The sequence below is a fragment of the Garra rufa genome, chromosome 12, assembly GCF_049309525.1.
Source record: "Garra rufa chromosome 12, GarRuf1.0, whole genome shotgun sequence".
In the NCBI taxonomy this organism is placed as follows: domain Eukaryota; kingdom Metazoa; phylum Chordata; class Actinopteri; order Cypriniformes; family Cyprinidae; genus Garra; species Garra rufa.
Window position 1 is genome coordinate 26,194,609 of NC_133372.1, and position 13,662 is coordinate 26,208,270.

General features: G+C 42.2%; 1 protein-coding gene across 1 annotated transcript in view; it reads right to left on the reverse strand.

Moving 5' to 3' along the window:
- Window positions 1–3,532: 3,532 nt before the first annotated feature.
- Window positions 3,533–13,662, reverse strand: part of LOC141347544 (leucine-rich repeat-containing protein 7-like) — an 86,540-nt gene continuing 76,410 nt past the window's right edge. Inside the window, exons 22-24 of the mRNA XM_073852545.1 lie at window positions 11,043–11,192; window positions 9,390–9,515; window positions 3,533–4,687 (exon numbers count right to left, since the gene is read on the reverse strand). Coding sequence (XP_073708646.1) covers window positions 3,533–4,687; window positions 9,390–9,515; window positions 11,043–11,192 — 1,431 coding nt within the window. The remainder of the gene's footprint in view (window positions 4,688–9,389; window positions 9,516–11,042; window positions 11,193–13,662) is intronic.

Here is a 13,662-nt window from a genome sequence, read left to right on the forward strand (position 1 = left end):
ATATAAGGGGATTAGGACCCTATAAACACTGGCTCCTGGTATATCCGGGCAGGTAAACGACCCGGATAAACTTGGAACATGGGTCTAGATATCTGTTAATATCTAGACCGATAGCAACTTGGCCTGTAGGGCGGGAACCTCCAAGTTGTAGAATCTTATGAATGTAGACGGAGAGGCCCAGCCTGCCGCCGTACAAATGTCTTGCAAGTTGATTCCACTCGACCAAGCCCACGACGAGGCCACGCCCCTCGTGGAATGTGCTCTGACACCCAGCGGGCATCGCATGCCCTTGGACTCGTACGCCAGTGCAATAGCATCCACTATCCATCTGGATAAAGTCTGTTTTGACGCAGCCATTCCTTTAGAATGCCCGTAAAACGAGACGAACAGCTGTTCTGTCTGTCTAAAAGCAGACGTGCGAGACACATAGACTCTTAGCGCTCTAACTGGACATAAGAGTCTCGCGTCAGCCTCATCATCCCCAACCGGCAGAGCAGACAGTGCGATGACCTGTGCTCTAAACGGTGTGTTAATAGACTTTGGCACATATCCATGCTTGGGTTTGAGTATAACTTTAGAGTCGTTAGGTCCAAACTCCATGCATGTCGCGCCCACGGAGAGCGCATGCAAATCTCCTACGCGCTTCACTGAAGCGAGCGCTAGGAGGAATATAGCCTTAAGAGACAGATATTTTAATTCAGCCGCCTGTAGTGGTTCGAATGGTCCGCCCTTCATAGCGTCCAGCACCACAGAAAGGTCCCAAGTTGGGACTGAAGGCGGTCTGGGTGGATTTAATCTCTTAGCTCCCCTAAGGAAGCGTATGATTAAATCGTTCCTCCCTATTGACTGACCTAGCGTTGTCCTCGAGAACGCTGCTATGGCCGCCACATAAACTTTGAGCGTGGACGGGGACCTGCCCTTGTCCAGCAGCTCTTGTAGGAAGGAAAGTACATCTGTCACTCCACAGTCTGTGGGTGAAGATCCGCGGGCTGTGCACCAGTCCGCAAATATCGACCACTTCGAGGCATAGAGCCGTCTAGTAGATGGCGCCCTAGCCTGTGTGATCGTTGATATCACTCCTGTGGGGAGTTCATCATATATTCCCTGGTGACCCATACATGAAGGGACCACAGCTCGGGGTGAGGGTGCCAAATCGCGCCGCCCGCCTGCGAGAGGAGGTCTCTCCTCACAGGTATTGGCCACGGTGCGATGCTCGTCATCTGCATCAGCGCTGGGAACCAAGGCTGGTTCCCCCAAAACGGCGCTATTAGCAGTATTGCACACCCTTCCTCCTTCACCCTCTCTATCACCTGAGGTAGGAGAGAGACTGGGGGAAAAGCATAAAGAGGACGGCGGGGCCACGCATGTGCTAGCGCGTCCTTGGCTTTGGAAAAGAATTCTAGACAATGAGCGTTGTCCTGAGATGCAAATAGATCTATCTCCGCTCTGCCGAATGTTTTCCATAATAGCTGCACCGTCTGAGGGTGCAGCGACCATTCGCCCGCCGGAACATTGTTCCTGGACAGTCTGTCTGGTCCTACATTTAGGGTCCCCCGCACGTGCGCTGCCCTCAGCGAGCGCAGGTTGCGATGAGCCCATAACAGAAGGCGTTCTGCAAGTGCATGTAGTTTTCTGGACCTGAGACCGCCCTGGCGATTTATGTAAGCCACTACCGATATGTTGTCGGAGCGGACTAATACATGACTTCCTTTCAATAAAGGAAGAAAATATGTCAGCGCATTCTCTACTGCCATCATTTCGAGGCAGTTGATATGCAGCGATTTCTCGCGTTCTGACCACTGGCCGAACGACGGTCTGCCGTCTAGGAGCGCTCCCCATCCCGAGGTGGACGCGTCCGTGGACACTACTTTCACTTTCGAGGGTCTCTCTAGAGTGACACCTGTTTGGAACCAGCCGGCTGTTCTCCACGGCATCAGGGCTGTAACGCATCTCTGATTGATCGTGAGACGGAGTCGACCGGACGCCCACGCTTGGTGTGGCACTCGCGCTCTCAGCCAGAACTGCAGTGGGCGCATGCAAAGCATCCCTAACTGTAGAACTGATGATGCTGACGCCATAAGACCTAACACTCTTTGAAAGGTTTTGAGCGGGGCAGACGCGCTGCAGCAGAGCGCGCTCACTGCTCTCTGAATGTTCAGCGCGCGCTCTTGCGTTAGCTTCGCTGTCATTGACTGCGAATCCAGTTCTATGCCCAGGAAGGAGATATTCTGGCTGGGGTTCAGCGAGCTTTTCTCCCAGTTTACTTTCAAACCCAAATTCTCGAGGTGATCGAGTAACATGGTCGTGTGTTCCCTGAGCATTGAGCGAGATTGCGCTAAAATCAGCCAATCGTCCAAATAATTCAGTATTCGCACTCCCTTCAGTCTGAGCGGGGCGAGCGCTGCGTCCATGCACTTCGTAAACGTACGGGGTGCTAGGGACAAACCGAATGGTAGGACTGTGTACTGATAAGCTTGGCCCTCGAAGGCGAATCTCAAAAATCGCCTGTGACGCGACGCTATCTGTATTTGAAAATACGCGTCTTTCAGATCCACTGACACAAACCAGTCTCCTCGGCACACTTGCGCGAGGATTTTCTTGGTCGTGAGCATTCTGAACTTTCGCTTCACCAGCGCTTTGTTCAGTTGTCTTAGATCTAGTATGGGCCTGACTCCCCCGTCTTTTTTCGGTATCAGGAAGTATTTGCTGTATAGCCCTCTTTCGCTCTGACCTTGAGACAGGGGTTCTATGACTCCTTTGCTCAATAATGTGGTCACTTCGGCTCGTAGCAGGTGTGCTGCATCTGCCTGTATAGTGGTCTCGACGCGCGCCGTGTAACATTGAGGGCGCCGTCGAAACTGGAGCGAATAGCCTCTTTTTATGATGTCCAGCACCCATTGTGAAACCCCCGGGAGCTTTTCCCATGCATTTGCATGTAAAGCAAGGGGGTGGGTGCGGAGCGCGCTCCGATCTGTTAATAACGGGGCCGCTGTGACATGTGAGGCTCGGGGTACGCTGACCGCGGGGACTGCTATGCTTGTGTGTATATGTGGTTGCGTAGTAACGGGCACATTTAACACACTCAATGCAGCTTTTAGCCGCGTAGACGGGGCGTCGTCCGGTTTCGTTTTTACAGAAACCGTAAGACCTGTCTGATATGATATGTGTGGGCACTTTTGGGTGGGCACAAATATCACCTGTGAAGCGCAGTCGATTTTGGTCGACTTTATGTGCGCGGGGTTTGTATGACAGGATGTGCTTATGTGTAGTGATGGGCACTGTACAGTGGGCATGCGTTCTACACACAAAACACCTTCGGCTGTGGCCGGGACACCAGAAAATACACTCTTTTGAGGATTTATTTGGGTAGCCGTGAGAACGGCTTTTGAGTGCAGACAGGCGGGCTGCAGCGCCGGCCTGATGACTGCGGATGATGCTGGAACAGCCACATTTCTTGGAGCTGAGCGAGCGAATACTTTCGGTGGGAGTCTGGCAGCCGCGGGACTCGCGCACCGGCGTTTTCCTAGCTGTACTAGGCCTGCTTCGGGGGGTTGGGTTTCAACTCAACCCTGGGTCTCTGAGCGCGCGCTCCGTGGCGGCGGCCTGCAGAGCGGGAACGCGGTCTCGCTCCCTGCTCCTGGCGGCGTTGTGAGACAGCTGCAGCGGGCTGAGGCTGGGGTCTAGAGTTCTGCGCTGGCGGCTTTGGGCGACCGGCAGAGCTAGACCGCTTCGGCAGGAAGTGTTTCATCGCCTGAGAGGTCTTCTGAACTTCTGCAAAGCGCTCAGTGAAGTCCTTCAAAGACGTGCCGAACAGACCAGCCGTGGAAAACGGCGCATCAAGAAAGGCTGTGCGCTTAGACGGCAGCGCCGGCTTAGCCCGCCGTCCAGCAGAGGGCGGGCATAAGTGGGCCGCGATCGCTTCTTCCACCGGAGGTATCGCTAAGTAACCTCTGCTCTCGGCGCCGTCCACTACAGAGAACGCCGGGGAGGAGGATGGGCGCACTCTCGCTGAGTAGGGGGCGCTCCAGGACTTTGCGAGCTCCTGGTGAAGCTCCGGAAGGAAAGGGGCCGGTTTCGCCAGCGACGTCCGTTCTCCTTTCGGCAGGAACCGGCCATCCAGCCGGTTGTGAGCAGGCTGCTCGGGTGAGGACCACTCCAGGCCCAGGCTCGCCGTGGCTTGGGTTAGAATCCTCATGAGCTCTGACTCAATAGAGGCTCTCGCTGTGGGTGGAGCGCGGGCAGTGGGGGCGATGTCCGCAGAGCTCGCCCATTCCTCGCTGCCTGACGCTGCCAGCGAGCAAGAGTCCTCCTCCTCCTCCATCCCACTCTCCTCGACAGCGACGTCGGCGGGCGCAGCGGCTGACAGCGGCTGCACCAAATCCGGCACTGAGACGGTGAGTGTAGGTGAAGCTAGCAGGCGCACCGGCGAGCTTTGACGGCTGGAGGATGATTCCGGAAGTCGCTGGGCACGGCGCTTTTTACGGCGCGGCGCCGCAGCAGGCATAGGAACAGGCTGCGAGAAGAAGGCGAAGCGAGTCCTCAGAGTCGCCATGGCCATTGGCTCGCAATGAGGGCAACCTCCCTCGGCGAGCGCTATCGCAGCATGCTCCTCCCCCAGGCAGGAAACGCACACGGCGTGGCGGTCCCCGTCACTGAGTGCGACTCCGCACGAGTCGCAGGATGGCATCTTTAAAAAGACGCTGCTCTTTTAGAGTAAATAGCTTGTAAAGGATATAGTCGCCGGAAAGCGCAGCAGGAAGGCAGGAAGGCGGCGTAGCCAGCAGCTTCAGACTCGTCCCGCTGATGTACTTCCAGTCGACGGCGGCTTCTTCTCCAGCTCCAGCGATGCGAAGGCGTCGCGTGAAGGATGAAAAAATCAGAGTGTAGCTACCTTCGAGCGATATTTATAGGCTTGGATCACGCCACTTTCGGCGGGAGATGACGTATTAGGCGCGAAAGGCTCTCATTGGAGCTGGTTTCGCGCCAAGCCTCGCCCGATAGGTGCTGCAGTTGCTGCAGAGCAGCCAATAGGCAAGCAAGACGCCTCGCCTATGTCTGCTCACTGCGGCAACGCGTTTTACATTAATACAAAATTAAGGATAATTTTTTGGCTTCAATATCTCTCGCGGAAAGGATTTTCCCCAAGCGTAAGCTTAACGCTTACGCAGTACGAGAGACCTCTCGTAAGAGAACGGTCTTTTTGCATTTCAGTTTTCACAGACACTCGTCCATATCGCGATCTGAATTAAGTGACAGACCAACTTTTGATTTATTCATCCAAAAATCAATGATTTCCTTGGCATTTCGCGCTATAGTAAATTCCGTTTTTATGAATGGAGTCCGCTATCTATTCCGTGTTTTCACGGAGGAGACACTGTAAACGCGCGACCATGTAGAGACAGAAATTATATGCCTTTGTGTAAATAAGATAAATAAGGCAATTTAGTTTGTTTAATAAAAGAACAATGTATAGACCTGTTCTATAGGAAAGGTAACCTTAAATGACTTCTATTGTGATCTGGCTATATAGACCATTTCAAGCGCTATTCGGCGGCTTAAGGAAGTGACGTCGTTGGTCCCAGGACGTTTCCGGTTAGTGATCCAGCGCATTTAAAACAATGGCGAGAAGCGCTTTATGAACAGTGGGATTGCGGTCATATATATACAAACATCCTGCTTAAATGTCTAAATTAAAATTAGATCCTTGTTGTTCGGTGGTTGTGTGCTCCCTCTGGGGCGGTACTAACATTCTGAGACGTGTTTAACGGTAGATTTCCGCGAAACGTACCCGTGTTGCGGCAGTGAAGGAGAAGGCTGGATAACAAGAAGCAACTCTAGGATATACAGCGCACATTTCGATTCAGGCAAGTAAATATCGTTTTTAATTAATCGGTTTATTTGTACATCTTTACGTTAACTCTTTAAGTATGATGCTGCATAATTTAAAGTAGCATTTTGTCATTGTTTACATATGCATCTAGCTTTCGTGTGTAACGTTAATGAAAAAAGGCAAGTTTTTTATTTCTGTTTTATTGCTAAGTGTTATGTGGGTTAAATTCATATTAGTCGTCTAGTTATTTTGTCAGTTGACAAATGCAGTGAGTAACATGAAAGTACGTGAATGTTGTATTGTGTAACAGTTAACGGCAGTAGTTTACAAAACGTAATGTTTATGGTAAATATTATTTTCCATCACATAAGCTTTGGTAATGTTAATTCCAAGATGTACTGACGTATTAAGCAATAATAGCATTATTATTTTTTTATATTGTGCATTATATTAAATGATTGTTTTTCTACTTTTATCCTTATATAATGTAAACAAAATTTATACAGGTGATTTCTAATATCATTTGTTTCTTAGTCTATGAAGCATTTTGATGTAAGCAGTTGTAAATATGCAGCAGGGTCACTAAATCTGACAATACAGTGTAATACTGAAATTTGTTAGCTCCCTGTAATTCCCATAGAATTGGTTAAATGTTATATACATTTTCATAATGATGGCTAATATCCTTTGTTTTGTTTTCTAGAAAGTATTCTAAACTGATGTAAACAGTTGCAGAAATACAGAAGGGTCGCCAAATCTGAGAAGGCAGTGGAAGGAGAGCCATCATCTGTAGACACCCAAGGACATCTGATCATCCTGCAGTGACAAACCACATCTGACCATATCAACACCCAGATGTGATTGAGAACTTGAGTGTAGTATTCAGTAATTTAGTGTAGTACTTAAAGCGACTGATGACCAGGCCAGATACAGACTGCTGCTTTTGATATTTGTTCCCCCTTTGTACTCCATTTCAGTTCAAATGTTGTTTCAGTTGTTGTTGTTTCATTTGTTGAAGCATTTTATGTTCATACAAATATTTAAATATCAATACATGTGCTGGAAATAAAAACAGTTGAAAGTGAGAGAATGCTTTTTGTTTATATACAGTACTGGTCAAAAGTTTGGACAAAGTAGTTTTTTTTATGTTTTTGAAATAAGTATTTTATGTTTATTAACATGATTAATTATTTAAATGATTTATATTATAAAAATATGTTGTGCAAAGCTGAATTAGCATCAGCCTTTACATTACAGTATTCATTTTCACATGAATATATATATATAAAATTTGTGTGGGCGTGAACAGTAAATACGTGCATAAAAACATATATGAATGCTTTATGTGTGTTTGTGTGTGCATTTATTAATCTGCAGATATACGGGTTTATGTAAAACACGTTAGCCAGCATTGAATTGCGACGATCTTGTTTATTTGTGATCACATGATGACTCGGAGCATTCATACCCTCCACTTGCACTGTTCCACAGCAACAAACTTGACCAAACTAACGTTGAACACATGTTGAAACGAATTCAACACGTAATAATAGCATCGAGCGGTTAGTTTAATAGCATACATTTAGCGTTGTTTGGAACGATATGTATTGTGAAAAGTAGTGTACTAATGAAAACAAATATTTAAACAGAAATACAGACTGACCACGCAATGCAAGTAAATTAATCACGAACAACCTCCGGATATCTTGGGAACAAAACATGAAGTAAGTTGCACTGCTTGCTTCAGACTGATGACATCCATTGTACGAATAAATGTTCACAATATTTCCGTTCATGTGATATGCTTTTAGCAATCTCCCGTGTACACGCACGCAGCATCGATTAGTTAATGAGCAGCTTTTTTACCTTAACTAGCTTTTTCGCTAGATTTTAAAAGAATGTGTTCGTATTGACAGATCGGAGAAATAGTGCTACCGGAAATGTTTCAGGACCGGACATGCGCAGTAACGTTCCAACGCGCTTGTTATTGTTTACATCCTTGAAATGGTCTATACGTGGTTACATAACATGCAACATGCACCAGGTTTGTACACATCTTAGGAGGGATTTTGTCCCACTCCTCTTTGCAAATCCTCTCTAAGTCATTAAGGTTTCAAGGCTGACGTTTGGCAACTCGAACCTTCAGCTCCCTCCACAGATTTACTATGGGATTAAGGTCTGGAGACTGGCTAGGCCACTCCAGGACCTTAATGTGCTTCTTCTTGAGCCACTCCTTTGTTGCCTTGGCCGTGTGTTTTGGGTCACTGTCATGCTGGAATACCCATCCACGACCCATTTTCAATGCACTGGCTAAGGGATGGAGGTTCTCACCCATTTGATACAATGCAGTTGTCCTGTCCCTCAAAGCATAATGTTTCCACCTCTATGTTTGACGGTGGGGATGGTGTTCTTGGGGTTATAGGCAGCATTCCTCCTCCTCCAAACACGGCGAGTTGAGTTGATGCCAAAGAGCTTGATTTTGGCCTCATCTGACCACAAAACTTTCACCCAGTTCTCCTCTAAATCATTCAGATTTTCATTGACAAACTTCAGATGGGCCTGTACATGTGCTTTCTTGAGCAGGATTTCAGTCCTTAATGGCGTAGTGTGTTATCAATTGTTTTCTTGGTGACTATGGTCCCAGATCATTGACATGCCTTGAGATCATTGACAAGATCCTCCTGTGTAGCTCTGGGCTGATTCCTCACCGTTCTCATGATCATTGAAACTCCACAAGGTGAGATCTTGCATGGAGCCCCAGACCAAGGGAGATTGAGTTATTTTGTGTTCCTTCCATTTGCAAATAATCACACCAACTGTTGTCACCTTCTCACCAAGATGCTTGGCAATGGTCTTGTAGTTCATTCTAGCCTTGTGTAGGTCTACATTCTTGTCCCTGACATCCTTAGACAGCTCTTTGGTCTTGGCCATGGTGGAGAGTTTGGAATCTGATCGATTGATTGCTAATGTGGACAGATGTCTTTTATACTCAATGCAATGATTATGAGAACGGTGAGGAATCAGCCCAGAGCTATAAAAGACCCTTTATAGCCAGAAATCTTGCTGACTGGTAGGGGATCAAATACATATTTCTGTCATTAAAATACAAATCAATTTATAACTTTTTTGAAATGCATTTTTCTGGATTTTTTTGTTGTTTTACTGTTTCCTACATAATTGTTAAAATATGATTCAAAAAGAACATAGTAATTGCACAGTGCTGAGTTTTGCCATGGCAAGCACCTCTCACATTTTCTTCAGAAAATGTACATATCTAGATATTTTACTACAACAATTTATCATATGAATAACACCAAACTTACACTTCAATCATAATTTTGAAGTCAATCAAAGGATAAGTTATGAATCGATTCACTGAAATAAAATGAATGACGTGGTCTTAAGTAAACTTAATGACCAAATAAAAAAAGTATATTAAAACATAAAAGTAAAATAGTAAAGCAGTATTTTTAACACTAATCTGTTGACCAAAACATCCTGTATTGAAAAAAATAGAATAAAAAAAATACTCTTTCAAACTCATAATCATAATCAGTACCTTTTTGATGACATTCATGTTCTCTGGTGGCACGTCTCTTCGTCCCAGTGAATACGGGGCCCACTGGCTACTTGGGGAAACCACCTCTTGTCCATTATCTAAAATATTGCTCTGTTGTGAAGGTGTCTGAAAGAATATAGTGCTGTCAGAACTCAAAACAGTGCTCCAGCTAAAAGCACATTGCATGGTAAAAATTCTCAATTTTGCGACCTGTTGCACAAATCTGGTTTCAGTGACTATACCATTTAAGTTTGAGTTTACTTTGAGCAAACTAAGTTTTTGTTCAGGGCTCAAAAGGGTGAACTGGCTTTTTGCATTGTTCATTGCAATGGTAACACTACACAGCTAATTATTTATTACCATTCATTTATATAAATTATATAGTATTTATATTATATAAAATTTAATATAAATTAATATAAGTCAAAATGTTAGAATAAATAAAGATTTAATGATTACTCTTGTGTGTTTTCTTTTAATCTTTTTGTGGACTAAATTCAATTTGATTCACTTCCATTGGTATATTCAAATATCTCCTTCCAACTGTCTTCTCAAATTTTCATGGCAGCTTTTTTTCTGCACTTGAATTTAAATTTTTTTTTTATAGCAATCTCTCTAACTTACCACTCCAGAGTTGATAATATAATACACTCTGGGTTGACAGAGAATGTTTATAGCATGCATTTTGAGCCCACTGAACCTGAATCTTTTTTGCTTTTGTCAGCTCTAAACCTACTGTGAGTTTGTTCAACTAACTTCATGCAATAAGCACAACCCACTTACACAACCACTATCATTTAGAGACTTAGACTCTTTAAAATGCAAAAAGAATGCTTAACTACACTGTAAATTTGCATATACATCTATTTCCATTATGTGATCATTTTTTATAAAGAAAATGCTCTTATAACATTTCTACACAAAATCTGTTTATATATTTATGTCAGTTAACTGCATCAAATAAATAGTGAGAGATGAATAAAAAAACACCTAAAAGCTATAATGAAACTAATTTACAAAAAGAAACTACAAATGCTCATGGTTCTGTACAAAGCTAATTCAGCACCTGGTTGAACTTGGCTGATTTGTACAGTTCACTATTCTCTATTTACTTACATTATTCACCTATTGGTGAAAAAGTAAATGGAGGTTTGTTATCTGTGTGCACATATATACTACAGCACTGTTAATATTTAGTATTATGATTAGTAGTATTATTGATTAAATTTGACACTTGGTTGTATTTTATAAAGATCAAGAAGGCCTTTTATAAATGCATCTCTGCTGTTGGTCACAGATTGCTTTGTTCTGTGAGTTAAAGACAGAGGAAGACTGTAGTGCATAGACCAAACACAAAGACTGAGCACATGCAACAGAAAACACCTATATATGTTTAACATCACAGTGAGAGACAGTGTCTAGCCTGGAACTCAGAACAGGTGAGGTGTTAGATTAGTGTTAAACTGTGAAATGTGTTAGATGGTCTGCCTTATTATAGTGTGCCGATATTATTATTTTACCACTGTTTTAGAAGTCAAAGCAGAAGCCGCTCAAAAGAGAGATCGAAAAGGAAAGTCTTCATAGGAGATGCTATGTTCATGTACGTTTAACTTCTTCATGCTGAAACTGGGGCTGAAGTTGCTTCATACTCACATTTGGTAGAGGTAGCCACTGAGTTGTTTGGTTTTCATGCTTTGTGTTATTGTAAAAGTTTATTGTCATGCTTCTGCTGGCATGCGGTGCAGCATAGCCTCCAGAGTACAGCATGCCGAAGTTTACTGTGTTGTGCTTAAGGACAGCGCTCTGATTGGAGGGAAACAACCATATGACATGAGTGAATGGGTGTACCACACAAAAAGGTCAAAAGGCTGTGGCTGGGGATACACTGGACTGCACATTGCTGTAACAGAGTGAGTAAGCTTGACAAACAGAACAACAACAATACGTCATTACTGCCCACGTGACACATTAGTGATACACAGCGGTTACATTTATAGAATATTAATAGAAGCAGTGTAGAACTAAATTACGTGAACAATGAAGTATGCTGTAGTACTGTATTCCACTTACACAGAAACAAAGGCTCACCACCAATTACAGGGTGAATCTCAGGAAAGAAATGTCAGGGTCATATTCCACCTCAATTACAAAGAAAAAATAAATTATATTTTGCTGAAAGGATTTTTGGCGTTATGACAATTATGTTCAGGTCAATACAATGTTCTTTATAATTATCATTACCATAAATGTGAGAAAAAATCACTTTAATGTAAAATTTTAATGTGAAAAATACAACAGCGTTTTAATGCCAAATTTAAAAAGATTACGAGATTAAAGTCAGAATTAGGGCTGGGCGATATGGCAAAAATGTAATCTCGATAATTTTTTCCCATATGGAACGATGACGATATATATTTCGATATAAGCTGTTAATGTTGCCAGCTTTAAAATAGTATCCCAACAATGACTAAAGCCACAAAAATTAAAGGATTCATTAAATTACATTTTTAAGTATAGTTTATTAACAAAAGCAGATTACAGATTTGGCCTTAACTTAAAATAAATTAATAATAATAATAAAATAAATGAAAAAAATAAATAAAAGTTGTGACAGAGTATGGTAAATGAGAGTAAATGTACAAAATGTAAACATAAAATTATTGTAAAAACATAATTTGTAACACATTTATTTATTTATTTATTATTTATTATTATAAACACAATTGTTTATTTTCTCTATTATAGGTTGAGCTATTTAAATTAGAGGCAACCACTGCATTTTGAAACAATCTACAGTATAAATATCAAAAAATTACGACACAGCTCTTTCTTAATCGTATTAAGTGCAGACAATTCAGCCATAATCAAAGTAGGCTACTCTCTCATTATTCAAAGTGCAAATAGAGACGGAATATTTCAAGCATGATACAGAGCTATAGACATACACAACCTATTATAGTCTACATTCTGATAACAGCCTAGATATGTCATGTAGCCTAATTTGCGCGCATTGCGGAGTCACTCTCTAAACAAAGGGGATTAAAATTGCTTTTGAATGCGCGTGCGTTTTTTGCTTTCGGTTTCAGTTTTAACAATCGCGCCAAACTCTCAGCTGAGCTGAGAGTCACTTTTCAGATATTCAAACCACTTACGGAATTCGTGTTACCTTTTTTTTGTCGACAACTTCAACATCTTTGGATAATAACTCGAGGTTAGTTTCTCTTTCGTCGCTGCTTCCACTCTCTCTTTTTTTGTCGTCCTGGTGTAGGGTTGCTTGGCAAAGTGCTGTAGGAAATGAACTTTGTACTTTGACGTGCACACGCACGCTGCACGCTGATTGGCCGCTGTCGCATATTTCTGCTGTGTGATTGGCTCTTAGATTAATCCATATCGAGGAAAAAATGTCTAGAGCTTATCATCGTTATTAACATAAATTTTATCGCGATTCGATATGATATCGTTTATTGGCCCAGCCCTAGTCAGAATATTACGAGAATAAAGTCAAAATTGCGAGAATAATGTCGGAATTACAAGAATAAAGTCAAAATTACAACAAAGTCAAAATATTACGAGAATAACGTTGAGATTACGAGAATAAAGTCAAAATTACAAAAATAAATTCGAAATTACGAGAATAAAGTTGAAATATTATAAGAATAAAGTCGAAATTACAAAACTAAAGTCAAAATATTATGAGAATAATGTCAAAATTGTGAGAATAAAGTTGAAATTACAAGTATAAAGTCGAAAAATTACAACAATAATGTCAAAATATTATGAGAATAAAGTCGAAATTGTGAGAATAAAATTTAAATTATGAGAATAAAGTAGAAATCATTAGAATATAAAAATCACAACAAAGTCAAAATATTACAAGAATAAAGTAAAAATTGCGATATTTAAAAAGATTATGAGATTAAAATCGTAACATTGCGAGAATAAATTCTAAATTGTGAGTATAAAGTCAAAATTACAACAAAGTCAAAATTGTGAGAATAGAGTTGAAATTACGAGAATGAAGTCGAAATTACAACAATAAAGTCAAAATATCATGAGAATAAAGTTAAAATTGTGAGAATAAAATTGAAATTACGAGAATAAAGTAGAAATCACAAGAATAAAGTCAAAATATTATGACAATATCGTCAAAAATATTAAGAGAATAAAGTGAAAATTGTGAGAATAAAATTGAAATGACAAGAATAAAGTCAAAATTACGAGAATAAAATCTAATTAAACTGTCATGCCTTGAAGCACATTGTTTATTTCTATA